The sequence below is a fragment of the Manihot esculenta genome, chromosome 13, assembly GCF_001659605.2.
Source record: "Manihot esculenta cultivar AM560-2 chromosome 13, M.esculenta_v8, whole genome shotgun sequence".
Taxonomy (NCBI): Eukaryota; Viridiplantae; Streptophyta; class Magnoliopsida; order Malpighiales; family Euphorbiaceae; genus Manihot; species Manihot esculenta.
The window spans coordinates 6,716,193-6,742,439 of record NC_035173.2 but is presented as its reverse complement, the minus strand read 5'-3'; the positions used below and the strand labels follow the sequence as shown (position 1 = coordinate 6,742,439).

At 37.5% G+C, this 26,247-nt stretch overlaps 2 protein-coding genes across 4 annotated transcripts; one reads left to right on the top strand and one right to left on the bottom strand.

Annotated features, from left to right (window-relative positions):
- The first annotated feature begins 3,227 nt into the window (after nucleotides 1–3,227).
- Nucleotides 3,228–11,162, top strand: LOC110629003 (elongation factor Ts, mitochondrial). 3 transcript variants are annotated; one of them, XM_021775832.2, is made up of 9 exons: nucleotides 3,228–3,388; nucleotides 4,558–4,885; nucleotides 4,971–5,143; nucleotides 5,254–5,343; nucleotides 5,882–6,056; nucleotides 6,255–6,439; nucleotides 9,939–10,064; nucleotides 10,233–10,321; nucleotides 10,776–11,162. In XM_021775832.2, the coding sequence occupies exons 2-9, from the start codon at nucleotides 4,591–4,593 to the stop codon at nucleotides 10,819–10,821; spliced, it is 1,179 nt and encodes a 392-aa protein (XP_021631524.1). In that variant the 5' UTR covers nucleotides 3,228–3,388; nucleotides 4,558–4,590; the 3' UTR covers nucleotides 10,822–11,162. The 3 variants fall into 3 exon arrangements, with proteins under 3 accessions (XP_021631524.1, XP_021631525.1, XP_021631527.1); XM_021775833.2 differs by having other exon boundaries at nucleotides 3,229–3,388; nucleotides 4,570–4,885; XM_021775835.2 differs by lacking the exon at nucleotides 3,228–3,388 and adding an exon at nucleotides 3,405–3,847 and having other exon boundaries at nucleotides 4,570–4,885.
- Nucleotides 11,163–11,477: 315 nt separating this feature from the next.
- LOC110629004 (chlorophyll a-b binding protein 8, chloroplastic) lies at nucleotides 11,478–12,816 on the bottom strand. Its single transcript, XM_021775837.2, has 3 exons — nucleotides 12,505–12,816; nucleotides 12,358–12,419; nucleotides 11,478–12,268 (listed from the first exon to the last, which is right to left on the bottom strand). The coding sequence occupies exons 1-3, from the start codon at nucleotides 12,652–12,654 to the stop codon at nucleotides 11,653–11,655; spliced, it is 828 nt and encodes a 275-aa protein (XP_021631529.1). The 5' UTR covers nucleotides 12,655–12,816; the 3' UTR covers nucleotides 11,478–11,652.
- Between the last annotated feature and the right edge of the window lie 13,431 nt (nucleotides 12,817–26,247).

The following is a 26,247-nucleotide window of genomic DNA, read 5'->3' as shown; positions in this document are numbered from 1 at the left end:
TGTATTGAATTTTCAAACCCTACTTGTAGGCTTAACTTCTTTAATGTATTTCATGTGCTAATAAAAAAATTATATTTTAATCTTTAAATTTTAACATAATTAACATATTAGCCTCTATATTTTTAAAATTAAATATTTAAACCTCTCTATTATCATTCCGTCTAAATACATAATCTTTCCGTCTCTTGCTCCCTAAGTTCAAAGGATTGTGACTAGTCAAATTTATTAAAAGAAAAATTTCTTCCTAAAATATCCTTCTTATACCCTACATACTACTTAAAAAAGGAAAAAATTTTACATTTCAAAATATAATTCTCCTTTTTTCTTTCCTTATTCCATTTTTTGAAGGATAGTAGCAAATAGAGAAATATTTGCTTCTACTAGTTATGAGATATTTTATAATGTGAAGTCGTAAATCGGCCATGGAAAGAACTAGTTTGTTATTATTTTCACTTGAAGAAATAAAACGATGAGCTGTCCAAAATTAAAAAAGAATTGGCCAAGAGAAAGAATGAAGCGAAGAAAGTTAAGAAAAATGAAAAAATTATTTTAGAAAAGAGTGGAAGAGTTGAATTTATATTTGTGCATTTGAAATTTTATTTATAATTTATATATTTTTATTGCTTGTACTAGTAGGAAAAATGTTTTAATTGTATGAAATGTTTGAAATGAATGAAAGTTTCATATTTTTTTAATAGTTGTTTTTGCATGAAAGGCAGAGCAAATTGAATATTGCAACAAATTTGATAAAATTTTAGATTTTATTTTCAAAAACCATGTTTTTTAATATATAAAAATAGAAGGATTTAAGTATTTAAAATTATTTAAATTTTAAAAGCAAAGGAAATTGAAAATGGCAATTAATTTGAAATAATTCTAGATTTTATTATTAGGAGTTGATATAAAAATGAAAGGATTAAGAGTTCAAAATTAGTTGAATTTTAATACTAATAAAATTAAAAATGATAACAAGTTTAAAAAATTTTTAAATTTCATTTTTAGGGATGGATGTGTTTTGTTGTATAAAATGCAAGAATATAAATGTAGAAATTTTCCTTTAAATCTAGAAGGATATTTTAGAAAAAAAATTATTTTAATAGGTGATACATGGAGCAATGGATGAAAGTAATGAAGAGAAAAATATATGAACCGATTTATTAATTATCTTAAAACTCGAGGCAAAAATATAATTTGTCAAAATAAACAAAACTCAATTCTTTTTTGATCATGCAAGTATTGCATTTCTAAGGTCCGAAAGCATATATAAAAGAGGGATAAAAAAAAGAAAACCAAAAGCCCAACCCAATAAAAGACTCAAAATAGAAAAAGTGATCCAAAGTCAAACCACTCAACAAGACCCAACTCAAATAAACATAGTTTGAATCAAACCAAATAAATAATTTCATACTCAAATTACAAAACCAAATGCAAAACACCGTCTAAAATAGAGTATTGACACCACGACAACCACCTGACTACCATTAGGAAACAATTTGATCCAAAACCAAAAGATAACAACATGACCAACACAATATCAATAAAAAAACACATGCAAGAGGGAAGAAGTCATGGCACAACAAGGCAAAGAAAATGCTCTCCGTAAGCAATAACAGATGAAGCTACAGAGCTTTAGTCGAATGGCATGTGGAAATGGTATCATTGGACGTAATGCTGGCACCACATTGTCAAAAATCTTCTCCGGTAATGAGAATAAAGCACCCCTCGTCAGATCCAATAAGAAATATTTCACATGGAGTCTTAGGAACATAAAATACACAAACAACAACCAAAAAATAAAAAAAAAATACAAAGAAAAACAAAACAGAAACAATTTGCTTAAGTCAAAGCGAGGAAAAAATCGAGAAAAAGATGAAACCCAAAATAACGAAATTCTCCCCGATCCAAAAGTAGAAAAAGATATAATCACACAAAAATATACACAATTCATCCCATAATTTTTATTTATTTAAGGGAAAATTACTTTTGAGTCCCTGAGATTTAACGTAATTAATACTTCTGTCCCTCTATTTTGGCGACCCAACACTTGAGTCCCTCACTTTCTCTTCCGTCCAAATTCGTAGTCCTTCCGTCCAAATTCGTAGTCCTTCCGTCCATTTAAACTGTTTGGTCAAAGAGTCAAAGGTGAGAGATGATAATTTTTTCCAAAAATACCATTCTCTTAATGTGAAATTCCTATTTTTTTCTCTTTCATGTTTTCTCCAGTTGCAGAAAGAGTAGGAAGAAGAAGAAGAAGAAGAAGAAGAAGAAGAAGAAGTTGTAGAAAGGGTAGGAAGAAGAAGAAGAAGAAATTGCAGAAAGGGTAAGAAGAAGAAGAAGAAAGAAGAAGAAGAAGAAGAAGTTGCAGAAAGGAAGAAGAAGAAGAAAAAGAAAGAAGAAGAAGAAAAAGAAAGAAGAAGAAGAAGAAGTTGCAGAAAGAGTAGGAAGAAGAAGAAGAAGAAGAGGCATTTGGGTTTGGGTTTAGTGATGATTAATTTTGTCAATTCACGTGTCCCAAACGGCTATTTTGGACGGAAGGACTACGAATTTGGACAGAAAATAAAGTGAGGGACTTAAGTGTTGGGTCGTCAAAATAGAGGGACAGAAGTATTAATTACGTTAAATCTCAGGGACTAAAAAATAATTTTTTCTTTATTTAATTATTTTTAGTTGTTTTAATAATATACACCATTCATCCCATAATTTTTATTTATTTTTTTAATTATTTTTAGTTATTTTAAAATTATTATTTATTTTTTATATTATAATAATATATAAATGAATTATTATAATTTTATTTTATTTTTAATAAATCACTTAAAATATTTTTTAATATTTTTAAAATTTTTTTTAAAGTAAATATAAAGAAGTTTTATTAAGTATTATCAAATATCAACATAGACAAAATATAAGTAAGAGGTAAAATCATCTATTTTATTTGATTGTCAAAAAATGGATAGTCTTAACTAATATATGTACTACGCCATTAGTCGATCGAGAAATATAATAAATACTAACATTATTTATCTCGTGAATTAGAAACTTATAATTATAAAAAATTGAAAAAAAAAATATATATATATATATATATAAATAAATAAAAATTAGAAGAGTAAAAGAAATCCATTTCATGATTAAAAAAAAAAGAAATCCATTTCAAAAAAAAAGTAAAAGAAATATTATTTTTGTTAATAAATAAATAAATATGTCTAATTCTTTCAATCGTGCGATGGGCCGTATACGCCGTTTCAGCCCAAAGCACACCAGACGGCCATCACCAGTTCACCGCCAGATTCAAAGCCGCCGCAATAAGATGATGAAAGCAGAATCCAGGCTTCAACTTTCTCCTCTTCTCATTTGATAGTTTGATTGATACAATTTTATTTTAAAGGTCAGTTCTTGTAAGTTATTGTAGTTTGATCTCATATCACATGTATGGTTTGCTGCTAGCTCTGCTTTCTTCTAAAACCCTTAAACCCTAGAGCTGTATGTTCAATGTCCCCTGGGTTTTAGCTTCTTAATAATCGCAATTCATAATCCTCAATTCTACACTTGTAGAGTTTTTTCTTTCCTTTTTTTGGGTCTTTTTACTATCATGTTTTTGAGAATCGAATCGAACTCAGTCACCTCGCAGTCACGACTTAATCTTCCTCAACATCTCACCTAATAATTGTCTCTCAGTCTCTCCACATCCATAATTCTTCAAGCTGTGCTGCATCGTCTTTCACTTTGTTCTGACACACTAAGCCTTGCATTTTCTAGTCACTCCTAGCCACCTCCGTCGCACCTATTCCTTCTTGCTGTTGCTCGTCTGGGTTCGAGTTGAGACGAGACAGATCTGTCTCCGCATGTGGTTTACACTTACACTGATTTTGTTGTTCATGTATACTGATTGCTTGAGTTTGAGATTTCTCGTCGATTTTAAGCATGTGGGTTATTCCCATTTTGAGATATCTTGTCAATTTTCGCTTCTTGCTTTCTCGTTAATTCTCTTCAGTTTAATGATTGTGGATTTTGAGATTTTTTGTATCGTTGATTTTTTCCTCTCTAGAATTGTTTCTTTTCTTTTACTTTTTTTTTTGTTACAATTTATGTTTCTGCATTTCGATCCTGAGATATTAATACACTGTTAATTTGTGTATTATGCTGGGTGTTGATTGTTGCTGTTGATTTGAACAGTTGATAGATGTTGACTTTCCTGTTTGTTAAAAAGTGTAACAAAAGGGAGAGTAACAAACCAACGAACCAAACTGAAATTTTATTTTTCCTGTTCCTTTGGATTGTGTTTTCCTTGTACTTCCTCTCAATTTGGATTTACATTATTTTTTGAGTTCAGTTCTTGGTCATTTCAGTTTTGTTTGGAACCAAAACCACCGAATTGCTTTCTTCTAAAACCCTTCAACCCTAGAACTGTATCTTCAACCCTAGAGCTGTATGTTTGACATCCCTAGGTTTTAGCTTCTTAATAATCGTTATTTATAACCCTTAATTCTAAACGGTAGAATTTTTTCCCCCTTCTTTCTTAATTAAATGTTTTTGAAATCATTTAGCTTCTCTTAGATTTCTTTGCAGAGCTTTTATACACTTGTAGAAATGGCTTTGTCTAGAAGTGCAAAGCGTCCCCTTCAAATAATGCTAAGTACCAGGCATGGCTTCTCTGGGAAAAATTATTCTACTTCGACATGCAAAGCAGTGTCCACTACCATTTCTCAACTTTCAGACACCAAAACGCCATCAGAATCTGCTTTTGGGATGTTTTTCCGGCGATTCAGCAGTCAAGCTCCTGTAGCACAAGAGCAAATGAGTCTCATTAAGCAATTGAGAGAACGGACGAGTGCTCCCATCAAGGATGTCAAGGCTGCTCTCGTTGATTGCAATTGGGACATTGGTACCAATGGAAAATTTTGATTTGATTTGATGGTTCTCTGGTTCTTTCAGTTCCTAAATTTGGTCATTGTGGTTTTTTCATTTAGAGGAGGCACAAAAGGATTTGAGGAAGAGAGGGAAGGTTTTGGCCTCGAAAAAGTCTGGCCGAACTGCTGCTGAGGGATTAATTGCATTGGCACAGGATGAGGGGAGGGCTGCACTTATTGAGCTTAATTGTGAGACTGACTTTGTTGCCAGAAATGAAATATTCCAGTACTTGGTTAGTGGGTATTTGTCATTTTCCATCTGAGGTTGTTTACAAGTTCTATCATTTGATTTTTCCTCCCGCTATGCGTACTTTAATACCATCAATTTTTATATTTCTTGCAGGCTCTATCTTTAGCTAAGCAAGCCTTGCTGATTGATAATAGTTCTCATAAGATTTCTGGCATCCATCCTGTTGGACCTGAGTGTTTGGAGGTGAGAGAGACATTCTTTGTTTAACTTCTTCGTTGTTGCACTGCTAATTTTACCACTTAACTACTAGCATATAGTATTTGGCTTTCTTTCCTCATACAAATGATTGTTCATGTTTCAAATGCCTGCCTATGGCTTCAGTATGTTCTTGATCTGTTTTAAGGAAAAGTAATTGAGGACCTCACCTTATTACATTTTTAAGGATCTTTCAAGCCCAGTTTATTCATTTAAAATGTGGCAAAATTTTGCATGTATAGCATGTTTCCATGTCAGTTAATTTTTGAGAACTGTCTCCAAGAATCCAGAGTTGAGCTTACTTATCAGGTTCCCTATGTGAATGTTAATTAGTCTTATCTATCAATATTGTAAATTAGATTCTATAGAGAAAACATGAGTGATCTGGCAATGAAATCTGAGAATTTGTATGATTGAATTTGTGCAAGTCTAATGCAACCAGGTATGTTGATTGCAAACCCACTTTTTGAACCGAGTTGAAAATTTATCTCCTGCATGACGCATTGAATAATTTTATCTTAATCAGGAGTTGAAGTTAAATCTTGAACATCCCAGAATAAGTGGAGAAACAACTGTTCAAAATGCAATTACAGAAATAGCTGCAATGATGGGTGAGAATGTGAGACTCAGAAGGGGTGTTATTATGTCTACATCTTCACCTGCAGTTATTTCCACCTATCTCCATACAAGTCCTCAACCAGGTAGACTGTTTTGAGAGCTGTCATGTTTTGCTTTGTGGAAGATTTTTGTTCTTGCATTAGAAAGGTGCACACACACAGTCATCTCATTGAATGCTGCTTGTAAAATGCCTGATGCCTGACTATTTGCATGAACTAGGGGGTCTGGAACTGGTAAAGGACTAATCTGATTTTCACCATTAAAATTTTGTCCGGATGTAGGTTTGGGTCGTATTGCTGGACTTTTATCTCTTGAAATAGAGGATGGAAATTCCCAGTTGGAGGCTCTCCAGCATGTTGGTTCAGAACTGGCAATGCATGTGGTGGCAGCAAAGCCATTGTTCTTGACCAAGGAGCTTGTGTCCTCTAATGCATTAGAAAGTGAACGTGAAATTCTCAAGTCTCAGGTACTGTGAGACTCCTTATTAGCTGTTAGTTGCGCTATGTAAATTCAATATGAAGAATGCTGAAACAGCCAATATTATCCTTTGTTCCTTTTTTTTTATTGGTGCCTAAGTTTTAGTTGTTTGTTTTTAATTTTGCAGGTCTTTAGATGTAGTACTTTCACATTTGAGATAACTATAACCTCTTTTTGACCTTTTAGAAGTATCTTACTTGGGTAGCCACTGCATATCCCTTCAGGGTTACTTTATGCATTTAGATGTTGTATGAGCAATCCATAGCATATACGAAACTAGAAGAATGAAGTATTTTCAGATCTTATGCTATACGCAGCAAATGAATTGTTATCTGATTGAAATTTCTGAATGAAGGTGATGATATGGAACCATGAAACTTGATGCATTTCTTAGAAATTAACTGCAATATTTGGGAGAAGTTGGGGAAATTGTGTATGGTGAATTGGTGATGGCATGGCCATTAAAGATGAAGGCTTTGCTGCCAACCCTCGGCCGCCAAAAAAAAAAAAAACCTGAAAGTGGGTCTGAGAGGAGCTATACCTAAGTGAATTGGCTTTGTTGATTTGTTGTAAATGTTAATCTCAATGTTAGTGACTTGGTTTTAGTGATTAATAGTAGAGAAATTTACTATTTAGTTTCTATATTATGATGAAACTTGTTGAGATACTTTTTGTAAATAGCCTAGATTTGTAGTGATTAATCTCATCCATCTGCTAATAACAATGACATCCTTCAGTAGCAATAGCTACTCCTCTTACTCTTCGAAAAGGTATTCGTTCTTCTCAAAATCTCCATCCCATTTATAATTTTGTGAGTTACCATTGTTTGTCTCCTTCCTATTTTACTTTTGTTTCTATTGTGTCTCTATACCCAAGACAGTTAGAAAAGTATTGGATCATTCTGATTGGTATAATGCAATGGTTGAGGAGCTGACCACTTTTCATAATAGTGGAACTTGAGAACTGATATCTTTACCACCTGTTAAGTCTATTGTTGGTTGTCAATGGGTTTACATAGTTAAGGTGGGACCTGATGGCAAAATTGATCGCTTTAAAGCTTGCCTTGTAGCTAAAGGTTACACATATTTTTTAGCTTGATTACAGTGATACTTTCTCTCCAGTAGCCAAAATAGTTTCTGTTCGCCTCCTTATCTCATTGGCTGCAATTAATCATTGGACTCTTCATCAACTGGATATTAAAAATGTCTTTCTTTACGGTGAGCTCGCCGAAGAAGTCTAGATGGAGCAACCTCCAAGATTTGTTGATCAGGGGGAGTCAGGCTTAGTATGTTGTCTTCGACGCTTCCTGTATGGTCTAAAACAGTCTCCAAGAGTATGGTTTGGACGATTCAACACTGTAGTTCAACAGTTTGGAATATTTTGAAGTAATTCTGATCATTTCATATTTTTTCGTCATAATGGCGATAGATGCATCTACTTGGTGGTCTATGTTGATGATATTGTTATTAAAGGAAATGATCATGATGGAATCTCTCAGCCTAAGCAACATTTGTTCAGTCATTTTTAAATTAAAGATCTGGGGAAAGTGAAGTATTTTTTGGGGATTGAAGTGGCATAGTCTAAAACAGGTATTGCGATCTCTAACGGAAATATGCTTTGGATATATTTGAAGAAACATGAATGTTAGACCGTAGATATGTGGATACTCCCATGGATCCAAATGTCAAACTTGTTCCTTAACAAGGGAGCCACTTAAAGGTCCTGCTAGATACAAAAAATTAGTTGGCAAGCTCAATTATCTCACTATTATGTGACTAGATATTTTCTTTTCTAAGTGTGGTTAGTCAATTTCTTCAAACCCCATATAGTAGTCATTGGGATGCAGTCATTTGTATTTTTAGATATATCAAAGGAGCTCCAGGACAGGGTCTACTCTACGAGGACAAGGGTCACTCACAAATTGTTGGCTATTTTGATGCGGATTGGTAGGTTCCCCTTTATATAGACGATCTACTTCAGGATATTGTATTATGATTGGAGGGAATCTTATATCCTGGAAAAATAAAAAACAGGGTGTGGTTGCAATATCAAGTGCAGAAGCAGAATATTGAGCTATGGCTTTAGCAACATGCGAACTCATTTGGTTGAAGCAATTCCTTTAGGAATTGAAATATAGCGATACTGGCCAAATGAAGCTGATATTTAATAATCAATCTGCCCTCCATATTGCATCAAATCTAGTTTTTATGAGAAGACGAAGCATATAGAGGTGGATTGCCATTTTTTTGGGCAAAAGATTGAGTTGGGATGCATTTCTACTAGTTTTTTCAACTCAAGTGATCAGTTAGCTAATGTTTTCACAAAATCTCTTCGGGGTTCACAAATTGAATTTATTTGTAACAAACTTGGAGTATATGACATGTACGCTCCAGCTTGAGGGGAGTGTTGAGATACTTTCTGTAAATAGTCTAGATTTGTAGTGATTGTGTATATAATTAAGGATGTAATTATGTGATATAATTGGGATATGGTTAGGCTATAATTAGAAAATTAATTTATTTTTTTACCTAGTATGTATTCGTATAAGTAGTATATATATCCCAATTGGCTTGAGGGGAATCATCAAGCATTTTTCTCTTAAAGATTCTGCTTTCCTCTTTTTTTTATTATCGTTTTCAAAACTCATTACTAGTCCCTCTATTTTGAAAAATAGATTAAAACATCCGTAACACTTTAAAAATTTTATTAATTAGTTTCTTCGTTAATTTTAGCTATTAAATATTGTAAAAAAAGTTTATAATGTCCTTAATACGGAGGTACTGATTAGTAGACTTTTTACAAATCTGAGGGACCAATGAGTTTTTCCAAACTACAATAATTAAATAGTAAAATACTTAATTGCTAAAATTACAGAGAGACTAATTAGTAGATTTTTTACAACGTCAGGAACGTTTGAGTATTTTTTTCAAAATCGAGACACAAACTAATGAGATTCTGCATACCATAGGATTAAGCAGTACTCTTCCCTTAATAGTATGATACACAATTTTTCAAAAGTTTTTAGGAAGTATTTAACATCCCTTATTTGTTTTCTTTACTAATGATTGACCAAAGGAAACTGCAGTTGTTATTGTTCTTCGTTTCTAGTTTGCTGCATGTAGTTTCTTTGATGATATGTGGTTTTGGTTGCTTCAAGTTTACCAATTAAGTGAGATGTGTGCCAAGATATGGCAGCTTATCTATGGAAAGCCTCAAAATCACCTATTCTTATTCAAGACAAATTGAGTGAGGTAGTGAGGTTTAATTATTTGGATCCTTTTTAACTCAAGGTGCTCTAATTATTTTGTTGAATGTTTTAACTCTCTTTCTCATCTGTTTGGAAAAGAGGAGGTCTTTCTAGGCATGGTAGTGGGTAGGCCTAGTCTCTTAAAGTTTGTCTTTACATTTTAAGCAAAATAGATCTGCTTGTTAATTGCGTTTTATTGCTATTTAAAGACTTTATTCATTAATCCAGTTTTATATGGCAGGCGGAAAGCTCAGGAAAGTCTCAGATGGCAATAGAGAAAATGGTGGAAGGTCGTTTGCGTAAATACTACGAGGAAGTTGTTCTACTGGAGCAAAAGTTTATAATGAATGATACTATAAATGTAAAGGTATGCTGGACAATACTTTATAATCTTGCTCGTCTGTCCTTTTGTCCCTCTCTCTCTTCTCTCTCTCTCTCTCTCTCTCTCTCTCTTATTTGTCTATGTTTGCAAATATGTGTACATTGTAGTTGACTGTTATTGTAAATAATGCTTTACGCATTGTTTTACTTGCAGATGCTGTTAAACAATCTGTCCAAGGAAGTGGGTTCACCTGTGAAGGTAGGGAACTTCTTCAGAATGGAAGTTGGAGAAGGAATTCAAAGGTAGGGAATACTGCATTTCTTTTTCTCATGACGAAGGATGAGGTTAGAGACTAGGTAGTAACTGTTCCCATCATTTATGCCTAATTTTTCCTTTGCTACTTGCATGTTATCTTTAGCTATTTCACCCCAGTTAATAAATGTGTTCCTTAAACAAAACTCATGTGGTATTGGGGTTTAATTAATCCATCATCTGGTGTAAACCTTCGATGAAATTTCAGAAAGCCTGGTGAAATTATTATTTTTATAACGCTGTTACATGATGTAGGATGCATTTCTAGGATGCTGCCATTATCAACGTGTAGTAACATCTTTATATATCTTCCCTTTTCTGTTTGATGGCTGTCGTGAAAAATGTCCCTGCTGTACTTTTGATGAACATTACAGCCAGTATAAAGAATTTTACTTTCCTGCGATGGGCTCGTTCTATATGATCACTGACTAATGTGGTTTGCAGGCTAGAGGCATCTGGTGCAGATGAACCTATGGCTCAGGCTGCTTAATTTTATGTAATTGTCAACTCATTTGGTAGACATTAGTATTAACAATGTCAATTTCGAGTATGAGGTTGATGGGCATATTTTGGGTTTTTATCATTTGATGAGAGACTCTTCATGCAATAAAAAATTGTTGTTGCTGCAGTGCCGAAATGGTAGATTCTGAGCCTTGATATCATCCTGGGACTGTGAAATGCTTTTTCTATTTTATTACTGCATAATAAATTCTTGAAGAGTAGTAGGATACTGTTTTGCTATTTTTTGATAATTTTGTGGAAGAGAAGTGGCAGAATAACACTCGCCTACATGCTTGTATTCTCTATTCTATAAACATTTTTGGTTGGGTATACTTGCCTAAGTTTGTATTTTTTGGGTGGACAATTTTCAAACTTGCACAGATACTGAGATATGACATCAATTTGCAAATGAAATTCATTGTTTATCTAATGGTATGTGTTTCAGAAACAAATAAATAATTGATAATCATCGCCTGCAACGTGTTAGGCTATATGAATGGGAATTGATGCAAATTATGGATGACCATTATGTGCCATTTTCTCTAGGTACTTTTCCCCTTTACTTTCAGCTTCTTTGCAGGTGTTTTTACATTAGATTACACCATTACAATTTCTTAGGTCCATAAAGATGCCTGATAATCTCTATAAAAACAAAAGCAACATTAAGAGGTGTTTCTTGATCTTAACATGTCCTTTGTTACAGAAAATTACAGTAGGGCTTTTTCACACGATGGTTACATTGAGTAGGAGAGACAAGAAAAGCAAAAGGAAAAGGAAACTGCATAGGCTGTCCCTATCCCCAAATAGACAAGAATTGGCTCTAATGGAACTTGAGGCTAGTCAAGACATTGTTGTTAACTGGGTCAGCCAGGTGATCCAGGAGATTTTGGTATGGTCCAACTCCTGTCACTAGTCCTTGTATGAAGTAACCCAAGATTGCCAACATAGCTAACCTCCCATTCTTCACCTCCTTGAGCTTCAATTCCTTCATTGATTTCTCATCTTTACCAAACCCAAGAGGGTTGAACAGGGGTCCTCCAGGGTAGGCTGGGTCTCCAGATCCCCCCAAGTACTTTTCCAATCCCAAGAAATACTGCTTGCCCATGGAGCCTGGGTTTGCCCAATCTTGAAATCTCCTGTGCTCCGCAAAACCCATGAGTGCCATTTCCAGCACAAACAGTGTGTATGGGTCCGCCCAGTAATCGTATGTACCAGCCGGTGGGATCACGCCGGTTTTGAACCAGGGGAGTGCTGTTTCGGCGGGGATGAGACCTGCCTTGCCTAGAATTTCTGGTGCAATGGCACCTACTGCCCCCAACATGGCATATCTTCCATTGATGACTTCACCGTAAGCTAACCATTTTGGCTCAATGAATCCTCCTGTACCTTCAGGGTCTGAAAGACCAAGCGGATCAAATCCGTAGTCACCAGGAAGACTGCAGAGAAGAAGAGAGTTTCATTACAAGTGAACTAGATGCCGAGATTCAGTTTGTCAAAATGCTTAAAAGACTAAAAGCTTAATTACCTGCCATCCAAGTAAGAAAGGCTTTGCTTGGAAGCAAACCATAGTTGTCTGTCTGCTCCTTGCTGGAAATTACATAACCAAACTTCATTAAGACATAACAACACACTGAAAATCTGATCAAGGTATGAGTGAGGCAGAGAGACAGACCTTAACAGGAGGAGTAGAAGAAGCCCTAACAACGAAGGAGCTCTTCCTTGAAGACCCAAAAGAAGACTGGGATGGTCTTGCTCCAAGTATTTGTCTTGCAGTCTCCACTGAAGATGTAAGAGAAGATGATACAAGTGCTTGTGTTGCCATTTTTGAGTCTTTGCTTAGCAGCTACAAGCCCTGCCAACTATAAAATAAAGAAAAAAACAGAGCAGGAAACAAGAGCAAATCTAAATCACTACTTATGGGATCCAAATCTTGGCTGAAATGAGAGATGGCAATGGCTCTAGATTAGGTTGGGATCTGCTTGGCCAACTGGGAATTTACACATGGCTTTATGAATTGGATAAAGGATATTGCTACTCTTCTGTAATTGGCCTCAAGAGCTTCTCTTGCCACATGGCAATTTCTCCTCCATTACTCTTTCTATTCGTTTGCTTATGCCTTTAAAAAATCTCGAGTTTGAGGAGTTGGATAGATTTTACCTCCAATTTCGTATTTTATATATTTTTTTATTAACAAACTATAATTTAATTAATTGTAGAAAATAATATTTTTTAAAATTAAAGAGTAAATGATTATCAAATCTCTGTATGGTTAACAAAATTAATTACTTAACTTTTAAAAAATTTACAAATGAGCCCTTAACTTTTAAAATCTTATGATTATGTACAAATTATTCTTTAAATGATTTTATTAATTAAACACAATTATTTTTAAATTCAGAAAAACTATATATAACAGAAAAATTAATTTATGATATTATTTTCAAAGTAAATAAATAGTAATAGTACTAACAAAAATCATCAAAATACAAATAACAAAACAGAAATTAGACATTATAGCAAATAGAATAAAGAAATTAATTTAATTTCTCTTTATTCTATTTGTGTGATTTAAAATGCACTAATCACAAATCATACATACAATTAATGACAGAACAAGCATTAATATTTAAAAAACCAAAATATACATTTTATAAATAAAATTAATCTTTTAAATTTGTCTAAAAATTATTAAATGTGAAAATTTATTAAAAATAAATTTATATTCAATTTATTCTCACTTAGAAATTAAAATTTCAAAGAGATATTAACCTCTATCAACTCCCTTTAAATCCATTATTGTATACAAATAGCTAATAAAATTTCAACATCTTAAAAAATTGATGGGATTCATTTAAAATAAAAAATTTTCACAGGTTAAAAAATCAATAATAGAGGAAAATATAGATATTTTTAAATTTTTTTATTTGGGATAAATTTTTTTGTAAGAATTAAATTTAATTATTTTAATTTAAAAAATATTTTAAAGATTTATTTGAATTATTTTCTTTAAAAATAAATTATGACAAATAAGGAAATAAGAAAATTAATTGAATTTCTATGAATTTTTTTATTTCAAAATATAATTAAATAAAATTGTAATACCCGGCTAGACTCCGGTATCGGAATCCCTACCGTCCGGTGGGACCTCGGATGTCGGAAACCTCTAGAAGGGTAAAACTATGATTTTATGAAATGTTTTCATGTTTTTAAGTAAGAAATTAAATGAGTTTTTGCATGAAAAATCTTTGGAGGAAAACCCAGGTTCGGCCGCCGAACATGCATGCGTTTTGGAGGCACGTTAGGCCCCCGAAAGCATGAGTGGGGGAAGTCAAGGTTCGGCCGCCGAACCTCATGTTCGGCCGCCGAACATTTGCATGGATGCGGAGGCACATTCGGCCCCCGAACGTGGTCTGGCCAGCCACTATAAAAGGGTCCCTTAGCCGAAAATGGGCGAGCTTTTTCTCCCTATTTCGGCCAAGGTGAGCATTCCGCCATCCTTCCCCAATCTTGAGTTTTTCCTTCCTTTTTCCATGATCTTTACAAGTTTATAACTTTGGTTTTGAAGATCTTTGAGCTTAGAACGAGTTTTGGAGCTTGGAGACCAAAAGTTGGAACTTCTCCCATCTCCAAGTTTAGATCTCCTCAACCCTCGATCTTCAAGAGGTAAGAGCCGATCTTAAGCTCAATGTATGATTTAAACAAGTTTTATGAAGTTTTAAGGGGTAGAATGCATGTTAGGGTATATGTTAAACCTATGGGTTTTTGATGACTCTTTGAACAATGTAGCTTGATTGTGTGTGATTGAAGTGTTGTAGATGGGGTATATGCATGTTTGAGGCCCCTAGGAACTTGTATGCATGCTTTGGTTGAACAATATGCATGTTTGGAAGGTTTGGAGGCGAAATGTGCTAAGGGAGCCAAGTTTCTGCCCTTTGGCAGAAACCAGGTTCGGCAGCCGAAGGTACTTTCGGCCGCCGAACATGGCTGGGGAGGCAGGCCTTTCGGCTGCCGAAGTTGCCACCGAAAAGAGACTTTCGTCTCTGTCTGGCACTTTCGGCCGCCGAAGGTGCCGCCGAACCTACCTGAGTTTCGTCTCTGTCCAGGACTTTCGGCCGCCGAAGGTGCCGCCGAAAGTGCCCTGTTCAGCCATTTCTTGCATGCTCTCATGTGATGTTTTCAGGATGTTTTAGGGGGTTTTTGGGGAGCATTATAGAGTCATGTTCATGTATGTTTGGTGCCTCATTTGAGTCCACCTGTGTAGGTTCGGACCCGAGGAACCGAGACCCCCGGTTGTGAGATAGTCGTTCAGAGTTCGTTGTTAAAGCTTCAGTTACCATGTGAGTGGAACAACCCCTTAAGCTTTAAAGTAAATGAATAAATGAATGAATCATAAAGCATTGCCCATGCATCATTATGCCATGCAATATTAGGTTGTTTGCATTAGAATTCACGAATATGTTGCATTGCATACTTTGTTGTTGATGTGGATGAATGTTGAATGATCCATTAGCCCTTGTATGTCATGATAGCCTATGTGAGTCCAGGTGTGCCTGCTACGGCTCTACGCCCCTGGCACTATGACTGATTATGGAAGTCCGGGTGTGCCTGCTACGGCTCTACGCCCCCGGCATGTATAAGTAAGAAAGATTGGGGCTAAATGGTGACAAGTTCATCCTTGTTGTGAAATGTTTGTGTTATGGCGCATACATGAAAGCATGAATAAGAAAAAAGTTATATGATAATAATAATAATAATAAAATGAATAATAATATATCTAAAAAAGGAGGAATTAAAACAAATGTTTTTAGTTTCTGCTCACTGGGTTCTAGTAGCTCACCCCACTCCCTTTATCCCCAGAGTTGCAGGTACAGGATAGATCAAGAAGTCGGCTAGAGTGAAGTCAAGTCATGTATGTTGTAATAGATAGTAGTGGACATGAACATTGATGCAATGAGTATTTATGACCATGTGATGTAATGAATGATTTGATGATGTAATGAGGATTATAGTAGTGCTTGACCTAGAGGTGTGTGAATCCCCATTATGTACAGAGTGTTTAATGAGTAATGATGTTAATGACCATGATTATCCAAGCTATTATGTATGATGATGATACCCCATTGGAGTATTTGATGAGGACTCCAGTGTGGGGTTTATGTATGATTTTGTGCATGCACAGGTTTTGCTTGGATAAGAGAAAAGAAAATATTTACAGATTATGTATATGTTGCTATGTATGGGATTCCACAGGTTTACAGGAGGTATGTAGGCTTGCTACGGGTCCCGGCGGCCTTAAGCCGATCTGGATCCTAGCGCCGGTAACGGGTCGGATTTCCGGGTCGTTATAAAAATGATTTAAAATAATTAAATGAAATATTAATAAACAATATTTTAAAAAGTTTTTAAGTCCAAATTTAGTAGCACACTTAAAATTTAAGTTAATTTCTTTTTTTCTTTTACAAAAATTTAAGTTAATTTCAACTAATATGCTACTGGAAGTACACATTCACTCTAAAAATATATATGTAATGCTTAAGTTCTATTATAGTTTTTTTTAATTATTATTATTATTATTTGCCAATACATGTTATTTCAGATTTTTAATTAAATAAATTGTAAACTTTTATAAAGATTATTTTAAAAAGATATTATATTTTCTCAAAAGTTTGATCATCCACTAGATTTGATTTGAGTTAATATCTATAACAGATAGAAAAATTGTAATTTTAGATAAATTTAATATAGATGGATTTAAAGATTTAATTTTAAAAATATAAGAACTAATCCATTAATTATATTAAAATTTAGAGATTAAAGTATAATTTATACAATATAATATTTTTCAAAAAAAGTATTTAAGTGTTCGTATTTTAACTATTTGAAATATTTATTATCCTTTTTGTAACGGTCAGCTGTCTGTTTGTGAAAAATCGTCTATGTTGATGAAATACAACAATTTTGAATAAAAAAATGACAATTTCAAATGGTATATAATAGGTAGCATGAAATTATTAAATAATTTGGATTAGTTTAAGTGGATTCAAAAGTTATTTGAGACAGTTTGGACCGGACTGTTTTAATAAGTATCAAAAGCCATCATGGATCAAATAAATTCTAGAGCTAGTGAATTCTCGAGGATAGGGTTATCCATGTGAGACGAGATGGAGTCGCCAGAGATACTAGCGAACTCGAGGGTTCGATCATAATTTAACAATTGTATTCGATTTTAGTTATGACGAGTACGTTATAAATTTAGCGGGATCAAGTATAACGGTTAGTTTTTTGCTTGTGGAAAATTATCACGATAATTTTAAATTGTATATAATAAAATAATTTTGATTAATTATTTTGAATCAAATAAAAAATGAGTCTAAAAATTATTTAGATCAATTTGGATCGGACGATTTCACTTTTGATTGGTCGTATATTGAATTATAAATAAATCTGTAACAGCCCGGATACCGAACTGCCACCGGCACTAGGATCCAGATCGACTTAAGGTCGCCGGGACCCGTAGTAAGCCTGCTATCCTGTCTGTATACCTGTGAAATCCCATACATGATCATACATGTGTTGTAAAACATAAAACTTTTCTTCATTCCAAGGCTTAACCTGTGCATGCACTCTCTCTGTTCTCTACTAATCCCTACTAGAGCTCCTCATGGCTCTAGGCGGATCAAACTCAGAATGTTAAGCCTGGTTTTGCTCATACACATACAACAATAAAGAAACATACATAAACTGATCATGTGACTCCACAAAGGGATTACAACTCTTCTAAGTCAAGCACTATGCTATACACTGGACATATACCCTATCTCTTTACATTTACATGTCCACACTAGCTATTACAAGACTCTGTACTCTTCCTGTACCCTGCTGACCTGTCTCTGACTTCTGAACCTGCACAACTGGAGTTAGGGGAGAGGGATGAGCTACTATAGCCCAGTGAGTAGAATAGTAATAAAATAACATGTGATAAAACATGCTCTCATGGAATGCAACACATAATCACATCACCTCGGCCGGACGGATCAAAACTCCCTCTATCTCATCTGGGGTACCGGAGTACCATGTGCCTGGTCCCCGTAGGGCTGTTCCAGGTCTTTGTGCCTGGTCCCCGTAGGGCTGTTCCAGGTCTTTCCTCTGAGGGCTAATGAATCCTCACGAAGTCCGTGCCGTCTCACATAAGCAATGTACAAGGAGCCATGCCAAGTACAAGGATACATGCAATGCGTCATATTCGTGTACTCTAATGCACTCACCCTATTGCATAGTCATGATGCATGAAGCATGATAAAATATTCAGTTGTCATATTAAAACAAGTTAAGTTCCACTCACCTTAGGTATCTCTGCAGGTTCTGACACTGGACTCACTGCTGACTTCCCTGATTCCTCCGGTCCGTACCTACACAGGTGGACTCAAATGAGGGACCAAACTCACTCAAGAACATCTCTAAGAAACTCTCCAAAACCCCTCTAACCAATCCTAAAACCAACACATAAACTATGCAAAAGAAAGCTGGACAGGGCACTTTCGGCGGCAGGTTCGGCGGCCGAAACCCCACTCCAGAGACGAAACTCATGCATGTTCGGCGGCACCTTCGGCGGCCGAAGGTCTCGTCCAGAGACGAAACTCACACACTTTCGGCGGCCGAACGCCCTCTTTCGGCGGCCGAAAGTCTCTGTCTAAACCGAAAGCCTAGCTTTCGGGGGCAACCTTTGGCAGCCGAACTGCCTCCATAAGGGGTTCGGCGGCCGAACCTTCCTTCGGCGGCCGAACCTGGTTTTGCCCGAAGGGCAGAACCCTGCTCTGTTTCATGCAAACTTTGCCCAAAAACCTACACCATGCATATCAACTACTCCCAACTAGCATATACACATATATATGCACAAAGGGGTCTAAACCTACCCTAAAACCCCAAACAAACATAGCACATAACACTTAAACATGCTGGAACACCACAAATCACCAAAAACCTCACCTAAACCTAAACATGCATACTACCCATACAAACTTCATAAAACCTTCAAAATCATCAAAGAAGCTCAGGATCTTCACTTACCTCTTAAAGAACTTGAGGATGAAGAATCCTAACGTGGAGATATGAAGAAAAGCTCTTCCAAAGCTCCAAGCTTCAAAACTTGGTTCTTTTGCTCAAAACCTTCATAAGTCACCAAAACTCTTAAAACTCTTGAAAGATTTGATGAAAATCATGGAAAACATGAAAGTCAACGTAGGAGAGGCTGAAACTCACCTCTGGCTGCAAGTGGAGGAGAAATAACCTCCTTCCACCGACCCTTGGCCCTTTTATAGGTGGCTGGCCAGACCACCTTCGGCAGCCGAACGTGAAGCCGCAACCATGCAATGTTCGGCGGCCGAAAGTGACCTTCGGCGGCCGAACCTTTGCATTTCTCCCTTGTTGCTTTTCTGTCAAAACTCAATGCTTTTAACACGTCAAAACATGAAAACAAGTGAAAATACCTTGGAAAACATATGCATTACCCTTCTCGAGGGTTTCGACACCCGAGATTCCACCGGACTACAGGAATTCCGATGCCGGACTCGAGCCGGGTATTACATTCTCCCCCCCTTAAGAACATTCGTCCCCGAATGTCCCTAACACAACATAAACACATAGAAAAGGGGAAAACTAACCTTAAAACAGATATGGGTATTGCTGGAGCATGGACTCCCGAGTCTCCCAAGTGCACTCTTCTAGGTTGTGGTGGTTCCACAGAACTTTCACCATTGGTCTCTCCTTGTTTCTCAGCTTTCTGATCTGGGTGTCAAGGATCCGCACTGGCTGCTCTATATAGGTGAGATCACTTAAGATTTCCACCTCAAGTTCACTAAGAACCTTCTCTGGATCTGACACAAACTTCCGCAACATAGAAACATGGAATACCGGGTGAATTCTTTCCATCGAAGCCGGTAAATCTAGCTTATACGACACAGGCCCGATCTTCTGTAAGATCTCAAAGGGACCAATGTACCGTGGGGCTAGTTTACCCTTTTTCCCAAACCAACCACTCCCTTCATCGGAGACACCTTAAGCAATACCATATCCCCCTCCTGGAACTCTATCTGCTTCCTACGGATGTCTGCATAGCTTTTCTGTCTGCTTACAGCTGTTCTGATCCTCTCTCTGATGATAGGCACTAACTTGCTGGTTATCTCAACTAACTCTGGCCCTGCAAGAGTTTTCTCTCCTACCTCTTCCCAGCAAACAGGTGTTCGGCACTTCCTCCCATACAAAGCTTCATAAGGAGCCATCCCTATGCTAGCATGATGGCTGTTATTGTAGGCAAACTCTACCAGAGGTAGATGCTGCCTCCAAGAACCGCCAAAGTCTAACACACACATTCTCAGCATATCTTCAATGGTCTGGATGGTTCTCTCTGACTGACCGTCTGTCTGTGGATGGAAAGCAGTGCTGAAATCCAACCTTGTGCCCATTTCCGTTTGCAGACTCCGCCAAAACCTGGAGGTGAACTGAGGTCCTCGATCTGATACGATCGACACTGGAACTCCATGCAACCTTACTATCTCGTCTACATACACCTGCGCCAACTTGTCCACAGAGTAGTTACTCCTGACTGGAATGAAGTGAGCAGATTTAGTGAGTCTATCCACAATCACCCATATGGAGTCTAGTCTGTTAGACGTCGCCAGTAACCCCACTACAAAATCCATAATGCCCATATCTGGTTCTAAAAGCAGTCTTGGATATATCTCCTTCCCTGATCTTCAACTGGTGGTATCCGGATCTTAGATCTATTTTAGAAAAACAACCTACTCCTGCCAGCTGGTCGAATAGATCATCGATCCTGGGTAACGGATACTTGTTTTTGATAGTGACTTTGTTCAACTGTCTGTAGTCGACACAAAGTCTCAGAGGTCCATCCTTCTTTCTGACAAATAATACTGGAGCACCCCAGGGTGAGGTACTCGGGCGGATGAAACCCTTAGCTACCAAATCCTGTAACTGCTCTTTTAACTCTCGCAACTCTGCTGGTGCCATCCTGTAGGGAGGAATAGAGATCGGTCTGGCATTGGGCATCAACTCAATCTCGAACTCTATTTCCCTATCCGGTGGCAGTCCTGGAAGCTCTTCAGGAAACAAATCTGGGAAGTCTCTAACAACTGGTACTGAGGATGGTTCCCTAACCTGACTGTCTAGCTCTCTCACATAAGCTAGGAACCCCTGACACCCCTTCCTTAACATCCTACGAGCCTGGAGGGCTGATATCAAACCCCTAGGTGTCCCTCTCCTGTCTCCTCTGAAGACACACTCTGACCCATCCTGGTCTCTGACACTGACTACCTTGTCTCTACAGTTCAGGGTAGCATCATACGTAGATAACCAGTCCATCCCTAGAATGACATCAAAATCTGTCAACTCTAGAACCACCAGGTCAGCTGGAAGGTATCTACCCTCTATGCACACTGGACTGAACCGACAGACTGACTCTGCCAAAGATGGATCACATTTGGGTCCACTGACCCATAGAGGACACTCTAACTCAGACACCATCAGACCCAACCTCTCTGCAACTCTAGAAGAAATGAAAGAGTGAGAAGCACCGGGGTCCATTAAAGCATACACCTCTGAACACCCAATGATGAGATTACCTGACACCACCGTGTTCGACGTGTCTGCCTCCTGCTGAGTCAGGGTGAAAATCCGTGCTGGGGCTGACGGACCTGCACCTCGGGAACCCATCCCTGATGAAGAGGCTGCCCCTCTTCCTCTTCCTCTGCCACTGCTTAGTGGAATGGCTGAAGCTACTGGCTGTACTACACTGCCCGTACTCATCTGCTGGGATGGTGCAACTAACGTCGCCTGAGGACATTCCCGTGCATAATGTCCCTCCTGCCCACATCTATAGCAGGCTGTGGATCCCAACTGACAAGCTCCTCTATGCTGTTTGCCACACCTCTTGCACACTGGAAAATCTGCGCCAGAACTGGAGCCACTACTCATTCCCAGACCCGACTTAAGCCTGTTCCAAAACTTGCCTCTCTTTCCTCTGAATTTCTCCCATCTCTTCTTACTTGCACTTGCTGTACTCTGTGAGGAGGAACCTGGTTTAACACCAGAAGACTGTGCCTTGACTACACCTTGACTTATGGCACTGGCCTCCATCTTTCTAGCAGCATCCACAATAGAGTGGAAACTTTCCTTTTCCGCATGAAGAATCAAAGAGAAATACCTGGGATGAAGCCTTGTGGCATATCTCTTTGCCTTCTTCTGATCTGTATCATATGCCTGACCGACATATGGCAACAATTCCAGGAACTTATCTGTATATTCATCAACGCTCATCTCCTCCGTCTGTCTCCACTGCTCAAACTCCACAACCTTTAGTTCCCTGGAACTGTCAGGAAACGCCCATCCAGCAAATTCGTTGGCGAACTCTTCCCATGTCATATTCTCAAGTTTCGGGTCCACATCGTTCTTGAACCATTCTCTAGCTTTCTTACACTTTAACGTGAACCCTGCCATCTCAATAGCTCTACCATCATCTGCTCCCAACTCACTTGTTATCATTCTGACTGCACTGAGATACTCAAAGGGATCATCTCCTGTATTGAATTTAGGAGCATCCAACTTTAAGTACTCGGTCATCTTCACCTTACTTCCCCTTGAAGAACTGGGTTGCTGTACTTCCACAACAGGGGCTACTGGTTCAGGAGGTGGTGGTGGAGGAACTGGTTCCCTCACTTCAGGCTGTAATGGACTTGGATGAACAGGTGGGGGTGGATACATGTGATATGGTGGATAAAAGGAAGGATAGGGCATATATGGCATGTAGGGTGGATATGGGGCAAAGCTGGAGTAATCCGACGTGCCTCCCATCGGATACTCTGGGCCCGGAGGAAAGGGTGGATAGCCAAACCCCGAGGCCTGCATGCCTCCCTGGGACTCCCCCATACCTTCTTCTGACCTTCCTACACCCATGCTTACATCTCTACTCTGATCCTCTTCCATCACACCTCTTTCTTCTACTGACCTTCCCCCTCTGCTTAATCCTCTCCTGCTCTCGTCAGAAGACCTTCTAGGGTCTCGTGACGTTCCTTCCCTGCTTGACCTGTGAGATCTTGCCCTTGGCAAGGCAGGTGGACGAGCAGCTGTACCCTCACTTACAGGTGGGACTCCAGTCAATCTCGCGGATCGACGAGTTCCTCGCATCTTCACTCTCTGGGAAACAACAAATCACATAACACATCAGCAACACATCAAACACATGCACATGCATAACTCAGGGCATTGCACATCAGCATAACATCCTATCCTCGTGGACATGTTTTTCCTATGGTGCTTGACCTGATAAACCTCTCTATGAGCCCGACTCTCTCTCTATAGGTCCGACCATGTGAACCTAGGGCTCTGATACCAATCTGTAACAGCCCGGATACCGAACTGCCACCGGCACTAGGATCCAGATCGACTTAAGGTCGCCGGGACCCGTAGTAAGCCTGCTATCCTGTCTGTATACCTGTGAAATCCCATACATGATCATACATGTGCTGTAAAACATAAAACTTTTCTTCATTCCAAGGCTTAACCTGTGCATGCACTCTCTCTGTTCTCTACTAATCCCTACTAGATCTCCTCATGGCTCTAGGCGGATCAAACTCAGAATGTTAAGCCTGGTTTTGCTCATACACATACAACAATAAAGAAACATACATAAACTGATCATGTGACTCCACAAAGGGATTACAACTCTTCTAAGTCAAGCACTATGCTATACACTGGACATATACCCTATCTCTTTACATTTACATGTCCACACTAGCTATTACAAGGCTCTGTACTCTTCCTGTACCCTGCTGACCTGTCTCTGACTTCTGAACCTGCACAACTGGAGTTAGGGGAGAGGGATGAGCTACTATAGCCCAGTGAGTAGAATAGTAATAAAATAACAGGTGATAAAACATGCTCTCATGGAATGCAACACATAATCACATCACCTCGGCCGGACGGATCAAAACTCCCTCTATCTCATCTGGGGTACCGGAGTACCATGTGCCTGGTCCCCGTAGGGCTGTTCCAGGTCTTTGTGCCTGGTCCCCGTAGGGCTGTTCCAGGTCTTTCCTCTGAGGGCTAATGAATCCTCACGAAGTCCGTGCCGTCTCACATAAGCAATGTACAAGGAGCCATGCCAAGTACAAGGATACATGCAATGCGTCATATTCGTGTACTCTAATGCACTCACCCTATTGCATAGTCATGATGCATGAAGCATGATAAAATATTCAGTTGTCATATTAAAACAAGTTAAGTTCCACTCACCTTAGGTATCTCTGCAGGTTCTGACACTGGACTCACTGCTGACTTCCCTGATTCCTCTGGTCCGTACCTACACAGGTGGACTCAAATGAGGGACCAAACTCACTCAAGAACATCTCTAAGAAACTCTCCAAAACCCCTCTAACCAATCCTAAAACCAACACATAAACTATGCAAAAGAAAGCTGGACAGGGCACTTTCGGCGGCAGGTTCGGCGGCCGAAACCCCACTCCAGAGACGAAACTCATGCATGTTCGGCGGCACCTTCGGCGGCCGAAGGTCTCGTCCAGAGACGAAACTCACACACTTTCGGCGGCCGAACGCCCTCTTTCGGCGGCCGAAAGTCTCTGTCTAAACCGAAAGCCTAGCTTTCGGGGGCAACCTTTGGCAGCCGAACTGCCTCCATAAGGGGTTCGGCGGCCGAACCTTCCTTCGGCGGCCGAACCTGGTTTTGCCCGAAGGGCAGAACCCTGCTCTGTTTCATGCAAACTTTGCCCAAAAACCTACACCATGCATATCAACTACTCCCAACTAGCATATACACATATATATGCACAAAGGGGTCTAAACCTACCCTAAAACCCCAAACAAACATAGCACATAACACTTAAACATGCTGGAACACCACAAATCACCAAAAACCTCACCTAAACCTAAACATGCATACTACCCATACAAACTTCATAAAACCTTCAAAATCATCAAAGAAGCTCAGGATCTTCACTTACCTCTTAAAGAACTTGAGGATGAAGAATCCTAACGTGGAGATATGAAGAAAAGCTCTTCCAAAGCTCCAAGCTTCAAAACTTGGTTCTTTTGCTCAAAACCTTCATAAGTCACCAAAACTCTTAAAACTCTTGAAAGATTTGATGAAAATCATGGAAAACATGAAAGTCAACGTAGGAGAGGCTGAAACTCACCTCTGGCTGCAAGTGGAGGAGAAATAACCTCCTTCCACCGACCCTTGGCCCTTTTATAGGTGGCTGGCCAGACCACCTTCGGCAGCCAAACGTGAAGCCGCAACCATGCAATGTTCGGCGGCCGAAAGTGACCTTCGGCAGCCGAACCTTTGCATTTCTCCCTTGTTGCTTTTCTGTCAAAACTCAATGCTTTTAACACGTCAAAACATGAAAACAAGTGAAAATACCTTGGAAAACATATGCATTACCCTTCTCGAGGGTTCCGACACTCGAGATTCCACCGGACTACAGGAATTCCGATGCCGGACTCGAGCCGGGTATTAAAAAAAGATGAGGAATTAGACGGTTTGATTATATAAAAATTTAAATATTTAATTTTAAAAATAAAAAAATTTAATTTATTAATTATGGTAAAATTTAAAAGTTAAAGTGTATGTTTTTTAAAAAATTGTTATGAATAAAAAAAGTACAAGTGATAAAAATACGTAATTATAGGGTATAAATTAATTTTTTTTATCCACTCTTATTTAATAATGACTATTACTTACAATATTAAATTATTTTAAATTATTTATTATCTCTTCTTTACATTTAGATTCATGATAATTTTAAATTTTATATTAATAAATATGAAACGAACTCAAATTAATTGTCTCTAGTTTTTAAAATTTTCTAAAATTAGTTTCAACAATACATATATGATTAATAAATTTTTTTTTTAAATAGAGATTGAAAATCGGAGATTAGGGAGTGAAAATTTATCAAATTTAATTAAATATACTTATTTTTAAATTTAAATCTGTGAGTAGATGAAAAACAAATTTAAATATATGTTTGAAACGTTGTATAAATATAAAAGAAGTTAAGAAGTTAAGAGTGAAAAAAAATATTTACCGTTTAAAATTTATTTGCTTAAATTAATAAAAATAATTAATAATTTTAATTTAAAAAAATTATAATAATTTATTTAAAATATCTTTTAAGTAGTTAATTTTTTTCACATGTTAATATTGAATAATTTATTTTTAAAATAATAGATAATATAAAACACAAAAATTCTTTAAAATAATTCTTATTATGGGATGTAGATAGTATATTATTTTTAAAATAAATAAATTCTCCAATTTAAAAAATAACCACTGCTTTTAATTTACACTCAACTTTACATCCTCAATATCTTTTTTATTGATTAT